At 50.6% G+C, this 16,013-nt stretch overlaps 1 protein-coding gene across 1 annotated transcript in view; it reads left to right on the forward strand.

The window, feature by feature from the left end:
- Positions 1 to 16,013, forward strand: part of NAT10 (N-acetyltransferase 10) — a 38,989-nt gene that overhangs the window by 17,415 nt on the left and 5,561 nt on the right. The window contains exons 12-27 of the mRNA XM_082843791.1: positions 1,301 to 1,437; positions 4,317 to 4,441; positions 4,896 to 5,046; positions 5,330 to 5,426; positions 6,304 to 6,420; positions 7,303 to 7,404; positions 7,501 to 7,575; positions 8,149 to 8,265; positions 9,111 to 9,244; positions 9,457 to 9,505; positions 12,739 to 12,835; positions 12,920 to 13,030; positions 13,945 to 14,117; positions 14,610 to 14,729; positions 15,129 to 15,227; positions 15,611 to 15,684. Of these exons, the coding sequence (XP_082699917.1) occupies positions 1,301 to 1,437; positions 4,317 to 4,441; positions 4,896 to 5,046; positions 5,330 to 5,426; positions 6,304 to 6,420; positions 7,303 to 7,404; positions 7,501 to 7,575; positions 8,149 to 8,265; positions 9,111 to 9,244; positions 9,457 to 9,505; positions 12,739 to 12,835; positions 12,920 to 13,030; positions 13,945 to 14,117; positions 14,610 to 14,729; positions 15,129 to 15,227; positions 15,611 to 15,684 (1,778 nt within the window). The remainder of the gene's footprint in view (positions 1 to 1,300; positions 1,438 to 4,316; positions 4,442 to 4,895; positions 5,047 to 5,329; positions 5,427 to 6,303; positions 6,421 to 7,302; positions 7,405 to 7,500; positions 7,576 to 8,148; positions 8,266 to 9,110; positions 9,245 to 9,456; positions 9,506 to 12,738; positions 12,836 to 12,919; positions 13,031 to 13,944; positions 14,118 to 14,609; positions 14,730 to 15,128; positions 15,228 to 15,610; positions 15,685 to 16,013) is intronic.

The raw sequence follows: 16,013 nt of genomic DNA on the forward strand, positions 1-16,013 counted from the left end.
TGTGGCCTCTCCCATCGCAGAGCACAGGCTCCGGACGCGCAGGCTCAGCGGCCATGGCTCACGGGCCCAGCCGCTCCGCGGCATGTGGGATCTTCCCGAACTGGGGCACGAACCCGTGTCCCCTGCATCGGCAGGCGGACTCTCAACCACTGCGCCACCAGGGAAGCCCTAGCTTGCCTTTTTTTCACTCAACATTTGTTTTCAAGTTGGTCCAGATTGAAGCTTGTAGATCTGGTTGATTCATTTTTAAGCACTATATGAGCACATTACAGTTTATTTATATGTTTCTAGAATTGGAATTGTTGGGTCTTAGGGTATACGCAGATTTGCATCTTTCTCGGATTTTGCCAAATTCTTCCTTAAAGTGTTTGTACATATTGACTTTCACCGCAGCACTCTCGAGTTTCTGTTTCCCCACGTCCTCACGAACACTGGGTGTTTTACTGCTATTTAAGTTTTGCCCGTCTGCGTGTGAAGTGGGGTTTCCTTGTTGTCTTGAGCATTGCTGTAATGACTAGTGAGGTTGAGTACCTTTGTTTATGTTCGTTGGCTATTCAGGTTTCCTCTCCTGTAAAAATACCTCTTCATAGACTTTTGCAAACTTTAAAAAGAGCAGGAACCCCTGTAGGAACTGAAAGGGTTGTTTATACGCATAAGGGTGCCAAGCTCATGGCAAGTTTGTGACATTAGATGGCCCAGCTAATAATATAAATAAGGATGTGTGAGCACTAAGAAGGTTATAAGTCTTAGAAGTGTCCCCACCAGTGCGGGGGGACCTGGGCTTTATATTGACGGTGTCAAAGCAGGACGCAGTACCCAGAGTGTAGGAGATGCTTGAGAAACTCCTCGCCTTTAGCCATTGCTGGGGCCAAGCTTGCCTCTGGCCCACTGGCCAGAGTGAGGCTGGGGAGAAGCCTGAGAAGGGAGAGAGGAGAGAAGGGGAGGCACCACCTATCACTCAGCCAGGTCCCAGGTAGGGCATTTTTACAGATTTACCTATTTTTTTTCTCAAGCAGCCATCAGGTATTTCCTCCATTTTCTGGAGAGGAATCTGAGGTGCTGAGATGAAGTGACCTGCCCAGGGCCACACAGCCAGTGGTCGACCTGTTTGGACCCAGGCATCTGACTCTAAGCCCATCCCAGCTTTGCCCTGCCAGGGAAAAGTGAGGAGGAGGAATGAGAGAAGAAGAAATGGGGCTGGGGAGAGAGAGTAAAGAGAGGCCTTTATGGTGACTCACCGGAGATCACAGCCATGGTATCAGGTGGCCAAGCTAATAATACAAATTTTTCTTTCTGGCAGTATATACATCCTGCAGATGCTGTGAAGCTGGGCCAGGCTGAACTTGTTGTGATCGATGAAGCTGCTGCCATCCCCCTCCCCCTGGTGAAGAGCCTTCTGGGGCCCTACCTTGTATTCATGGCATCCACCATCAACGGGTGAGGCACCTCGGGCAGGAGCCATTGCTCCCATTGTAGGTTGTTGCCAGTTACATAGCATTTAACGAATGTGACCTGGGCCTGGGTGGGTAGGGCTGATTCCTGAAGTTTGAGTCTTTGGGGCTCTGCTGCACTCTCTCCTCAGCCTTCTCCTTGGCAGCTGGCCCCTTCATAGTAAACTACAGCTCACTTCTGGTCTGAGCTACGGCCCACCAGAACAGGCAGCACCAGACTGAAGAACTTCATAACGCAGCTGATGAGTGTCTCCTTCTGTCCGTAGGCCTGATGAAGTTCTAAAGGGCACATGGATGGCAATACCAGTGTCTTATCTCTGAGGCTTATGTGAAAATATAGTATTAAAGTAACTATAGTTATCATAAGAAAGCAGGCTCAAGAGCTTTTTTAAAATTTTGAAATATTTAGTTCTTGTTTGCTTTAGAAAAGCTAGAAAGGTAAGGTAAGCAAAAAGAAAAATCACTGGTGATCTGACCATATAGAGACAACTTTTTCATTTTGAATAAGAACATAAACATAGTTTTCATAATGTTTTGAATTTGCTTTTTTATATAAAGAATATACTGGGAATTCCCTGGTGGTCCAGGGGTTAGGACTCCGAGCTTCCACTTCTGGGGGCCTGGGTATACTGGGAAATCATTCCTGTTCAGTGTATACATATCTTCAATATTGAAAAGATTTCTATATGGAAGTCACATCTTGAAAAGATAATTCTATATTATAGATTTATTATTTGACTGCTTTGCTTATACTGAAAACAGTTAAGTAAAATGGGTTTTACTCTTTTTTGATAACTGCTTTATTGAGATATATTTAAAGTGTGTAATTCAGTGATTTTTGGTATATTCATAGAGTTGTGAAACCATCACCACAGTCAATTTTAAAACATTTTCATTACCCCAGAAAGAAACCCCATATCCTTTCATTATCATCCTCCAGTTCCTTCCTGCCCCCCAGTTCTAGGCAACCACTAATCAACTTTCTGTATCTATGGATTTGCCTATTCTGGACACTTTATATAAGTGGGATCTTAGAATATGTGGTCTTTTGTGACTGGCTTCTTTCACTAACCATAATGTTTTCACGGTTCATCCGTGTAGCTTATATCAGTACTTCATTCCTTTTTATGGCTGAATACTATTCCATTGTATGTTTATGCACATTTTGTTTTTCCATTCATCTTTTTGATGGTCATTTGGGTTGTTTCTCTCTTTTGGCTAGTAGCAGTAATGCTGCTGTCAACATTCATGTACAGGTTTTTGTGCAGACATGTTTTCTGTTCTGTTGGGTGTATACCTAGAAGTGGAATTAGTGGGTCAAATGATAACTTTCTGTTTAACTGTTAGCGAACTGCCAGATTGCTTTCCTAAGCAGCTGTACCATTTTACATTCCTATCGCAGTGTCTGAGGGTTCCAGTTTTTCCATGTCCTTGCTAGCATTTATATGTCTTTTTGATTGTAGCCATCCTAATGAGTATGAAATGGTATCTCATGTGGTCTTCATTTGCATTTCCCTGATGGCTGATGATGTGAGGCATCTCACATGCTTATTGGCCATTATTTATCTTCTTTGGAGAAGTATCTGTTCAGATCCTCTGCTCATTTTTCTAATTGAGCTGTCTTACTTATTATTGAGTTGTATGGAAGGGTTCCTGATATGGTCTAGATACAAGTCTCATATACGTGATTTACAAAAATTTTCTCCCACTCAAGAAATTCCACTTTCTTGTTAATGTTCTTTGAAACACACAATTTTTTTAGCTTTGCTGCTTGTGCTTACTCTTTTTTTTTTTTTTAAATAAGTAAATGGAATTCCTTTGAGAATGCTTTGTTATATGGGGCAGGCAGGAGTAATAAAAGCACTTCAAAATTTAATTTTTTGATCATTCTTTAAAAGTAGTATTTGAGTTAGAGGAAGTATTTATACAGTATCCTCATTTATGATAATGAATACTATGAAACAGTGTAAAACTAAAAATTAAAAAAACCCACTGAACAGTCTGCACCCTGTGGTCACGTGTGCTTGTGACCAAAGACAAGGAGGAAATAACAATTGAAAAGAGCTGGTTCAATGATCAGATTATAGATGATTTCTTTCCCCCAAATTTTTTATTACTTCTTTACGTCATCTTTTAAATGAAAGTAGTAATGAGAAAAGTTACTTGGGTGGTGGATTTGTTTAATCTTAATTTTTTCAAACTGGAAATGCTCTCTGTTCATTTTTTCAAGCATAGAACTTCTAATAGCAGCTCTTATTAATTGGCCATTTACCTGTGTTCCAGTTCCATTATGCTAAATGCTTTATTCACGTCATCTTCTCAGTCCTTATTTATTATTATTATTTTTTTTGCGGTACACGGGCCTCTCACTGCCGTGGCCTCTCCTGTTGCGGAGCACAGGCTCCGGACGCGCAGGCTCAGCGGCCATGGCTCATGGGCCCAGCTGCTCCGCGGCATGTGGGATCTTCCTGGACCAGGGCACGAACCCGTGTCCCCTGCATTGGCAGGCGGACTCTCAACCACTGAGCCACCAGGGAAGCCCTCAGTCCTTACTTTTTAGTTCACAGTACAGTCCGGTGAGATGTGTGGAATAGGCCCCTTTTGAGGAGGAGGCTAAAAGGGGTTGAGTTCTTAGTCCAGAGGTACTAAATGGACATGCCAGGACTTGAGCCCAGGCCCAGATGGCTCCGAGGTGAGCCACCATGCAGCCCTGCCTCCTTTGGGCATGGAAGTTCAGAGGTGACAGGGTTGTCCTCGGCGAACAGAAGTCTGATGTTTCATTAGGACGAGGAAAGTAGTTCTCTGTCCCCTCCTAGAGAGTTGATTTGGGACCTCATGCCTGATTGCCTTTGCTTTTGCTCCTAGCTACGAGGGCACTGGCCGGTCTCTGTCCCTCAAGCTAATTCAGCAGCTCCGTCAACAGAGTGCCCAGAGCCAGGTCAGCACCACCGCTGAGAACAAGACCACGACGACTGCCAGACTGGCATCAGGTACCCCTGGAGCTCTGAATGTGCCTGCAGTGCACAGCAAGTCACTTCACACTCTCCTGCGGGATCCTTCCCCTCATGACCGCATGGGCGGTAACAGACCGTCTGACCATCAGGCAGAGAGGTTGAGTCCCCAGGAGGTGAAGTTGCTTTTCTCTGAGGAACAGCAAACCAGTGACCAGATGGGAGGCTGACCTGGGCCTTCTGGTGGCTAGATTCCTGTTTGTCACCATCTCAGGGCATTGGTTGCATTGACTTAGAGAGATCCCCTTGGGATTGGTGTGGAGGCAAGTTGAACATCCACCAGAACAATTTAAAACCACTCGCTTTAAATTCTTGAGCCATATTTTGTGAGCGCCATGTGACAGAGATAAAGTAGAACATTTGCCTTGCTCTTGTGGACAAAAAGTATTGACTAGTTGTTCCTCACTGTGTGTGTGTGTTTTGTGGGGAACAGTGCGAACACTGCATGAGGTTTCCCTGCACGAGTCGATCCGATACGCCCCTGGGGATGCAGTAGAGAAGTGGCTGAACGACCTGCTGTGCCTGGATTGCCTCAACATCACTCGGATCATCTCTGGCTGCCCCTTGCCTGAAGCCTGTGAGCTGTATCCTCCTGGGTTCCATTTGTCCTGTGAAAGGGAGAGGGGGCAATGGAAGAGTTGAACAAAGAGTTTTGGCCCTTTGCTTCATAGGCTGCTGCTCTAGGGAGACGGGAAAGTTGAATGCTGTTGATTTCCCTTCTTTTCCTCCCTAATATGTTTCTGCTCAGAACCAGGGGCTCCTCTTCCCAGGTTGAGGGAAACCCACATATCCAGGTGACCCTTGGAAGTAGTGTGTCCTGTTCTGGGTTCTCTTTGATTTGCTTTGGTTGCTTAACTCCAGATCCAGCTACTATGTTAATAGAGATACCCTCTTTTGCTACCACAAAGCCTCTGAGGTTTTCCTCCAACGGCTTATGGCCCTCTACGTGGCTTCTCATTACAAGGTAACTGCAGCTAGCCCTCGGGTGAACTTTAGCAGTGAATTCCAGCACTGGGCAGTGCCTTTTGACTCGGCTTTTTGCATGTTTTGTTACCCAGTGGCTCAGGTGACCATTCCACTGGGACTTGAACGTCCTGATGTTGGCAAGGTCCAGGGATCCTGCTGGAGGGGTTGCATTTCCCATTGTTGTTCAGGCTTGTCGTGGGCTCCAGCTTTGCATACAGAGTGTGAGATTTCTGCACGTAGCTCCATGTGTGGTAGCTGGAGAGGGTGGAAAGTTTTGCCCATTTTAAAAGGGGTACTTATATTTCTTGCCTGTTGGCTAAATGGATGGGCTGAGATGACCTAGCAGTTGTAATCCGGGGGCTGCTGTTTGACCTGAGACCAGCCTTATACCCCTGGGCTGTTTTTAAGGAGCAGTGAATGAGAATTTGGAATATTTGAAAGTCTTAAAAAGGCACATTGGAAAGGACACTTTTTGAGTGTCTAGGTAGCTTTTTTATGAACACCCTTTAAACGGAAAGCCGAAGGGTTGATGTTAGAAGTGGTGAGAGGTTGTCTTGAAATAGCAGCCTCTTATCAGGAAGAAGTTCGCTTCCCAGCTGTGAAGTATATAGCACTAACTAAGCAGGTCTCTGCTCCGGCTCTGCAGCCTCAGCACTCGTGGTGAGGTGACAGCAAACGTTGGAGGCTTAAGTCCCACTTAAGCCCTTACGGAGGGTCTCAGGCTGGCCGGCTATGATGCTGGAAAGGCGCTTTGATGGGTTTCAGCACATCACCTGGCTCTGGGGAAGGCAGTTCTCCAGTCATGACTGTGGAGTAGCCTCTCGAGTGAGGACAGGATGAGGAGTGCTTCTCACTGACCTATTGGTGCCCCACAGAACTCTCCCAGCGATCTCCAGATGCTTTCTGATGCGCCTGCTCACCATCTCTTCTGCCTCCTGCCTCCCGTGCCCCCCACCCAGAATGCCCTTCCTGAAGTGCTTGCTGTCATCCAGGTACAGAAGCTGAGGTGTCCTTGTGGCATTGATTTTTGGACCCACTTAGGCATCAAGGATTAGTGGCTTGGTAACCGCAGCGCAGAAGGGGAAGCTGCTGATTCTTGGTCTCAAGCCTAGTGACTGGACGTATCCAGGCAGGCGATTAGGGTGCATCAAAGGAAACTACCACCCAGACAGAGACCCAAAGCCCCACTGTTCATGGATGGGTGAAAATCAGAACTGGCCACTCGTATTTTGACTTGCAGCTCCTAAAACAGAACTTTGTTTTCCTCCTTTATTACTAAAGCAATACATGCTACTTGTAAAATTAGAAGACACAGATTGGGAAGATGTTTTTAATGCCTAGCCTGTATTTATGCATTTCTTTATCATTTTTCCTGTTCATAAACATACGATCATAGTATTTGGTAATCTGGGTTTTTTTTTTCAATGTGTCAGATATTCATAATCTGCATAATTTTTAAGGCTGCATTGTATTTCATGACATGCACGTACGGTACTATGTTTAACCATCTTCCTGTTAGACCCTGGAGTCACTGACTTTGCCCAGTTCTGTAGAGAGCCACGTGAGCGTCCTGAGCCTTAATTGATGAGCTCACATGTACACCATGTGTGGAGACCCTCTTCTAGCGTGGTTTTGCTCTCTGGGCCAGGAGAATGTCAGTATTCTGCCTTCTTAGTGATGGTGTCAGGATGCCCAGGGGACACAGTAATGAAACTTCTCTTGGAAACGGATGAGTTGGTTACAGGGTTAAGCGTGCGCTGGAGTGGAAACAGCCGGCCTAGTCAGAGCAAGGGCGGAGTGCTGGTGAGGTTCTGGGGGTGGGCTCTGAACCTGGAGCCGGCCTTTCTGTCTGCAGTGTCCTGCTTCCCCAACAGGTGTGCCTCGAGGGGGAGATTTCTCGCCAGTCCATCTTGAACAGCCTGTCTCGAGGCAAGAAGGCTTCGGGGGACCTGATTCCATGGACAGTGTCGGAACAGGTGATGTGCTTTCCCTGGTGTGTCTGAGCGAGTGAAGCTGGCAGTGCTGGAGGCTGTCTTTTGTTGCTTAGTCACCGGCTTGTGTCTCCCCCACAGTTCCAAGACCCAGACTTTGGCGGCCTTTCGGGTGGAAGAGTGGTTCGCATTGCTGTTCACCCGGATTATCAAGCGGTAACGTGTCCTCGTGTGTGCTGTTATTTAAACCTGGTGTGCTGTAATTAGCTGCTGCCATGTTGCTGGCCGCTCGTTAGGGCAGGTGTATGCGGTTGTTTAAATAGGAAGCTGGTCAAGTAGTAGCAGATCCAGGTCCCCCTCTGCTGTGGACGGTTTGCCGGAGGCTGGGGGTGGGCGGGCAGGATGATTGTATGTGCTCACTCTTTGTGAGGACAGGGGACTCGTGAACCAGATCTGCTTCCTGTAGTTACCTCCTGTCTTAGAAGTCCTCACCGAGGAGTTAGCTGTAGAGTCATCAGTTCCGAGCTCGCTGATCTGTGGACCAGAAAGCATGCTCAGCCATCCTCACGTTCTTGACGGGCTGGACAGTGCGAGAGTGAGGGTCGTGCCACGCTAGGTCTTAAGGGTCTCTGCTTTGACCTTGTTGAGGGGTTTCATTGGTTCCCTTTGCGAAGTGCACTTTGACCTGGAGTGAAGGCTTTCTAGAAGCAGTACAGGGGCGTACGCGTGGCGTAGACACTGAGGACATCTCTCTTGCCTTTGCCTGTTTCCCTCCGTGTCTGCTCACAGATGGGCTATGGCAGCCGAGCCCTGCAGCTGCTGCAGATGTACTATGAGGGCAGATTCCCTTGTCTCGAGGAAAAGGTCCTGGCGCCCTCGCAGGAAATGCACACCGTCAGCAGTGAGGTAGGCGTCTTCTGGGCGAGCTCCTGTTTCCGGGGAGGGCCATCCTCTGGGTCTTCAGGAGTATCATCAAGAGCTGTCCTGTGGTCTGGGCTCTCTGAGCAGTAGCAGCAGAGTTCCTCTCTGGCTTTGGAGAAGCTTCTTTTTCCCCAGCTGACACTGAGACTGAGGCCCTCGGATCACCATCATCCGCCTCACCTGGAGACTCGTTAAGAGTGTCAGCTCTGGACCCCTGCCCCGGACCTCCTGAATCCGAGGCTCTGGGTGGGGCCCAGTAAGCTGCCTGAAGCTCCCAGGTGACGCTGATCCACATGCCGGCTTACAGCCACAGCTGTGCAGTGCAGTCTCCTCCTCTCAGTACTGACCTCAGACTCAGGGGAGCTCTGTCTTTCTGGGTAAGAGTGCTCAACGCTAGGAGCTGGGACAGCTTTTCACACGGGTTCATTTGATGTTTCACGGTGTGCCTGCTCGGGAGGTGGGAAGGAGCTTATACTTAAGGGGCTCAGAGGTTTGTCAGTTCCCAAGACACGGAGCCATCCGGTGACAGACCTGCGTCTTCAGCACCTTACCTCTGTCTCTTTGTAAATGCGTTTGGCGTTTCTAAACCGTGTGGCTGTTTCCCACATTCTGGGCTTTGAGCAGTGTGGGTCCGTGCTTGTCTAGGGTTTGGTGTCCTCAGGAATGATGACTGGACTTAGTGGTGATTCTACATTTTAAACACCAGGACACCTGTCCCGGTTTTTGCTGTGCTCGTCCAGAGCTTGGTGTGGCCAGGGGTGCTTGGGAATGTCACTAACCTTCCTCTCTCTCCGCTGCGTGGATGTGCTCTCCCCTCTGGCATCCTCCAGGTGGTCAGCTTGCTGGAAGAGGTCGTCACTCCCCGGAAGGACCTGCCTCCCTTACTTCTCAAACTGAACGAGAGGCCTGCCGAGCACCTGGACTACCTGGGGGTGTGCTACGGCTTGACCCCCAGGCTCCTCAGGTAAGCGTTCGCCTGCCCTTCCTCCCGCAGCATCCCTTTGGCCTCGGTGTCCTGAGAATGAGAGTCCTGTGGGCTGCGTGTCTGCCTTTGCAGTGGTGTCAGCTGTCCTGACGCCCCCGCCCCGCTGCCCTCACCCCCCGCCCTTCCCAGCTCTGTGTGTCAGCCGCTCCCAGAAGGCACACGTGGTGACCTGCGCTCTGTATCCTTTGCAGGTTCTGGAAACGAGCTGGCTTTGTCCCTGTTTATCTGAGACAGACCCCGGTGAGTGAGGCGTCTGGCAGGGGAGGGTGGTGACAGGTGTGTCCTTGCAGAGCCCTGGTGCCTCCCGCTGTGCCCTGAGCGGTGTGCCTGTGCTGCCAGGAGGCTTCTCTGAATGCCCCCGGAGCAGTCGCCCTTACTGAGGGCCACACGGCCACTCGCCCCACTGCACACTCTAGCAGCTTTGTGCTCCACGCCGAGATGGCAGAAGTGCACGTGGGCTTGTTCACCACGTTCTGGAATCCTCTCACTGGGGGCCTCCTCGAATTTGTACTTTTTAAAAACAGGAAGAAAAGTGGTTTTAGGGGAGGAGTGCATACTATAAGCTGATATCTGAAGGAGGGATGCGCTTGTGTGGACAACAGAGCCATAGAGGATAAAATGGAAGATGAGAGAGTTAGTGGCTGTCAGTTCATTAAAAAAAAAATTATTTAGTGCGTGCACTGAATCAAGCAGTGAGCAAGACAAGCCGTGAAGCTTATTTTCTAATGAGGAGAAATAGGCAGCAAAAAAGTGAGCAGACGAGAAGTATTCAGATAGTGACAGTGTAATGAGTGGCCAGGCTTCTGAGGGGTGACCTCTCAAACTGCAACCTGAATGATCAGGGTGGACCAGCCACGTGACAGTCCTGCCTGCAGAAAAGTGAGCATTTTCAAGCAGGGGGCACAGCAAATGTGAGGACCTGAGGCAGAAAGGAAGTTGGCGATTTGAAGGAAACAAAGGGCCAGTGTGGCTGGAGGGACCTTGAAAGGGTGGTGATTCACAGCGGGGCAGGTGGGTCTGGGCAGGGACTCTGCGCTCCCTCCCCGTTCAGGTGGAGGGAGGGGTTAGAGGGAAGGTGCTGGGGCTGCCGTGTAGACGATGGACGGTGGCCCGTGAGTAGAGGCGGGGAGATGAGCGGCTTGGCTGGGGAGGACATGGTGAGGGGAGAGAAGGGCCAGATGCCAGGGGTGTTTGGGAGGTGAACTGAGAAGAGCTGAAGGACGGGGGTGTGGAAGGTAAGTGAACAGAAGTATCAAGGGTAGTTCTTTGGTTTTTGGCTGGAGAGACGGGCTGAGAAACTGGGTGTTGGAGGTGCTGTTTCCTGAGATAAGACTCAATGGGAGGCTTCCTTGGTGGCGCAGCGGTTAAGAACCCAGCTGCCAGTGCAGGGGACATGGGTTCGAGCCCTGGTCCAGGAAGATCCCACATGCCGTGGTGCAGCTAAGCCCGTGCGCCACAACGGCTGAGCCTGTGCTCTAGAGCCCACAAGCCACAGCTACTGAGCCTGCGCTCTAGAGCCCACAAGCCACCACTACTGAAGCCCGCGCGCCTAGAGCCCGTGCTCCGCAGTAAGACATGCCACCGCAATGAGAAACCCGCGCACCACAACAAAGAGTGTCCCCCGCTCACCGCAACTAGAGAAAGCCTGCGCGCAGCAACGAAGACCCAAAGCAGCCAAAAAAATAAATAAATAAAATAATAAATAAATTAAAAAAAAAACTGAATGGGGTAGGACCAGATTTGGAGGTGGAAGTGGGAATTGTTTTTGGCATAGTAAGTGTGTGATGCCTATTAGACGGCCAAGTGTGGAAGTATGGAATAGGCAGTTGACTACAGGAGTCTGGAGATCAAGGAAGAGGTCGGGGCTGGAGACAGAGATTTGAGAGTCATCAGCATACTCTTAATAGAATATACTCTCGAGGTCAAGGATTTTTTTGGTGCGGGGTGGGGTGGCCTGTTTTCTTCACAGCTGTAACCCCAGCACCTAATAGCATCTGCTATGTATAGTACATGTTCAGTAAATACTTTTGTTCAATGAATAAGTATTTAAAGCTGTTGGAAGAAGGGGCTGAGAATAAAGAGGGTGAGTCCTTACACTCTGCAGCATTTAGAGGAATGAGTCAGGAAACACAGCAAGGGAGGCTGAGGAGTAGCCATGATCTGTAGAAGGGCAGGGGCTGTGGTGTCAGAATCCAAGAATAATGAGTGTTTCAGGAAGGGGAGTCATTGCTGTCAGAGAACAAGTAAGGTTAGGACAGTTGACCATTGGATTTGTCGGTGTTGGTGATCGGAATAAAGGCAGCTTCAGTGGAGTGGCGGGATCAACCTGACTGGAGAGAATGGGAGGTGAGGAAACAGACTGAATACACGATTCCTACACGAGGCAAAGGGAGCAGAGGAATAAGGTAGCTGGGGGGAGATTGGAGTCAGGGCGGGTTTGTCAGCCGGGAGATTCCAGAACATGTTTGTTTGCTGCAGGGTATGATCCTGTAGAGATCATGCAGATGCAGGTGAGGGGGGCTGATTGCAGGACTACAGGCCTGGAAGAGGCAGGAGGGTAGGACCTGGAGTGCAGGGGGAGAGGTGGCCACCGCATCCCTCACAGCAGGAGGGAAGCAAAGAGTGGGCACAGAAGGTATTGTTCAGCTGGTGGAATTGGTGCTGGGAGGATGAAGAAGTTCTCCAGGTCAATATCCAAGGGTGGCACCCATCTGAGAGTTCAAAGCTGGACTGATGAGGACCACTGGGTGTGTGGCTGCTTCCACATGGGCAGGAGCAGCTGTAGAGGGGCTGGGTCCTTGTCAGTGACCCTGGTCGAGGCTGGAGTGTAAGTTTGGTGGTCGACTGCAAGGACCACACAACCAGTGAGTTCAGCGTGGACCATGGTACGTCCCTGTGGTCTTGTGCTGTGCAGTGCTTGTTTGTGACGTGGTGGTGGCCTTTTGTTACTTGAATGCCCTTCAGTTGAAATCCATTAGGTATTTTTATGGTGTTGGGCTTTGTGGTTGTTGTGTAGTAGAAATTAAAAAACCTGTGGTCGCTGCTTTCGTACCTAAAGGAGTCTGCACTTGCAAACCTGTTGCCAGCAGGGGAACTCTTGCCGTGCTTGTTTTTGGCCATGAAGTTTTTGCTGCGAGCGCCCAAAACACGTTGATTGGATCACGTGGAGTTTAAGCTGTAATGCCTCCCGGTTCAGAATCTGACCTGATGTGAGCAAGGGGCTCACAGCAGAAGACATGCTCTGAAGGTCTGAGTAGCTTTGCGCCATCGCTGGGGCACCTGCTCGGAAGTTGCAGGGCAAAGTGGTCTCTGGAAGCTGTCGTGTAGGCAGTGGGCCCTGCGAGAATGAAGGCGAGGCCGCCTCTCCTGCTGGGGAGGAAGCAAGGGCCCATGTAAGCGTGCTTGCCCTTCAGCAGTGACAGGTCCTTCATACAAGGGGGTCTTGGTGCCAGTTAGGGATTTGTGTTTCCCAGAATGACCTGACCGGAGAACACTCGTGCATCATGCTAAAGACGTTGATGGACGAGGATGAGGCCGACCAGGGTGCCTGGCTCTCTGCCTTTTGGAAAGGTGAGTGGGAGTGGAGGTGGTGGGTGGCCAGGTGCAGGCACAGGGGCCTGCAGACCTCTGACACTGTGTGGTTGAACCCCGCAGATTTCCGAAGGCGATTCCTAGCCCTGCTGTCCTACCAGTTCAGCACCTTCTCTCCTTCCCTGGCCCTGAACATCCTTCAGAACAGGAACATTGGGAAACCCGTGCAGCTGGGTGAGCTGGTGGGGCGGCCGGAGGGCTGGTGGGGCTTGGTTGTGTGGAACAGGCGGTGGGCATGTGGTCCAGGAAGAGGGCTGGACTAGGAATGGAGGGACTGGTTCCAGGCCTGCGTCTCCCCCACCCGCCTCTGCTCAGCAGGCCCTGCGCCGCCTCAGGGCCGCTATCACACACTGTGCCCTCATGACAGGACTTGGGGGGAAGGACTTGGCTTTAGAGGTGTAAGTAAGGCCTACAGCTGGTCAGTTGTGGAACCTGATCTAAATCCTGTGAGCTAGGGTAACTAGCTCAATTCTGAGGCTCCGTTTCCTCATTCATGAAATTGTAATAAGAATATGCTGTCAACCTTCTGTGGGCAACACACAGAAGTGCTTTGGGCATGTAGATTCTGTGTGAATATTTAAAACACAAAAAAAGGTGTAAGGGATCGTTAGTGTTAACAGCCGTGGGGTATTCGTTCCCTCTTGCTAGTTACGTGTTCGTATACCCTTTTCTTGGGCCAGTTATATTTTGGTGTAAAAATCTGTTTGTCGAGCTGGGCGGAGCACGCCTGTCTTCTGTGAAGCTGCGTCCTGAAGTGGGGAAAGTGTTGCATTCCTCTAACCCCAGGGCACGGGGGCCTTTCTTGGTCTGATGTGTTGGCGTGGAACTCTGAGCAAGGGTCACACACCATCCGTCCCCCTCCCTGCGTGGACCAAGCTGCCTCCCCTTTGCAGGAGGAGGGGCAGGGCGGCCCAGGGTGGGCAGGCACTTTTAGGTGGCTCCTGCCCGGCTCCTGCTGAAGGCCCAGTGGAGGAGCAGCTGTTGGGTGCCACCTGGGGACTGTTGTTGTGAGCGCCATCTGGGAATCTCGTCAGACCCTGCAAGGGCGTTGGGCTCACCTGACTCGTCTGGCTCTGTCGCATGTCCAGCCCTGTGCCGGGAGGAGCTGGAAGCACTCTTCCTCCCCTATGACCTGAAGAGGCTGGAGATGTATTCACGGAACATGGTTGACTATCACCTCATCATGGACATGATCCCGGCCATCTCCCGGCTGTATTTCCTGAACCAGCTGGGGGACCTGGCCCTGTCTGCTGCCCAGTCGGTAGGTCACCTGCTGCTCGTGTGCTGGTTTTGTGGAGCAGTTTATATGCTGGGTGTTGGTCGGATGCTTTGACATAACTTTGTGCTGATGGGGGGTAGTGGTCTCACGTTTTACACGTGGGGACTCTTGGGCTTTGCAGTTGAGCTGTGTGCCCAGCAGTACAGTAAGTACGTAGAAGTGCTGCAGTCTGGACCCACGTTCTTCCACCCCACCACGTTGCCTTGATCCTTACTCTGCTTCATCAGAGGTCCAGGAGCACCTTGTGCTTGTAACGTAGCCGTAAAGCAGCTATTTGCCGGGATAAGAAGTTAGTTTGGAGATTTCAGGAGGAGGGAGTTTTCCTAGTGGTTTCAGTAACAGGATGAATGGGAAGATTCCACAATAGTGTCAGTCAGTGTTTTGGTCAAGAGAGTGTAACTCTGGTTCTTGGTGTGGTTTTAATGGGCAAAAGCCTGCCCTGGCAGCCACTCCAACAGATTCTCCGTCCCCCAGGCTCTTCTCTTGGGGATTGGCCTGCAGCACAAGTCTGTGGACCAGCTGGAAAAGGAGATCGAGCTGCCCTCAGGCCAGTTGATGGGACTTTTCAACCGGATCATCCGCAAGGTTGTGAAGGTAACCTCAGCTGAGGGCAGGGCTTTGGCCTGTGTTGAAAAATGTGTCAAGCCCACTCCCTGCCCCAGGATGCAGAAAGGTTAACATTTGGCTGTGTTTGCTGCAGATCTTCACACACACACACACACACGCACGCACGCATGCACGCACGCACGCGCGCACACACACACACACACACACACAGATATGGGGAACTTCAGCTGGATCTGTAACGTTCCGCGTTGTCTCCCAGAGGCACCCCTGATGGGAGTGTGACATCTCCAGTCGGGGATCTCCTGCTCCTCCCGTGAGCGTGTGTACTCCTAAACCGTGCAGGGCGCGTGCTGAATGACTTGCTAACGAGTGACTGGGCCTCTGCTGCTCCTTCATCTTCTGCTTCTTGGCCTTGGTCTTTTGTAGCTGTTTAATGAAGTGCAGGAGAAGGCCATCGAGGAGCAAATGGTGGCAGTGAAGGCCGTGGTTATGGAGCCCACGATGAAGACGCTGAGTGACGATCTGGTACGAACACCGAATGTCCGTCTCTCCCCTGTAGCAGAGTCCCTGGCGCTAGTGTTCTGGGGGTGTGAGGGGCGTGCTCCCCGAGTCTCCCTGCCCCTCCCGTGCCCACCCGGCCCTTGACGAGGCCCCCCACTGAGCATGTGTGCGAGCTGGCAGTCCAGCAGCTGCTGTTGTGAACTACTTGTTTGATCGTTTAGGTTTTCAGAAGGCGCGTCTTATGTTCATACACACTGAGTAAGAGCTGCCTTTAATGCTGTGGGAGGGAAATGTGCAGAAGGATAGGCCTGCTGGTCGTCGCAGTCACGTTCTGCCCCCTGGCCTTTCCCTGCCATTTGTCCCCTGCCTGACTCTGACCTACTCTCTGTATGGGACTTCGACCACAGGACGAAGCAGCAAAGGAGTTCCAGGAGAAACACAAGAAAGAAGTGGGGAAGCTGAAGAACCTGGACCTCGCTCAGTAAGGCCCCTCGTGGGAAGCACGGAACCTCTGCTGGTTGCTTCTAATTTGCTTCCTGGGTGCCCTGGAAGCTGTGTTTCATGGGATCATTTTTAGAAGCACTAGCAGCTAAAAACCTCCTAATTGACTAATTGCATAATTTTGAAGGATTTGTTGTCCCCAGATCAGCTCTGCCACTTTGTAAGTCATGACTTGCAGGTCGTGTTCCCGAGATCCCTTGGGTCCCACGTCATGCCCCGGGCCCCTTAGGGAAGGGGGATGCTGATCCATGAGCATCCACTGTCAGTGGCCACTTTTTAATATTTGGCTTTTGATGTGAATTTGTTTGA

This window comes from Leucopleurus acutus, assembly GCF_964270905.1.
Source record: "Leucopleurus acutus genome assembly, chromosome: 8".
Lineage (NCBI taxonomy): Eukaryota > Metazoa > Chordata > Mammalia > Artiodactyla > Delphinidae > Leucopleurus > Leucopleurus acutus.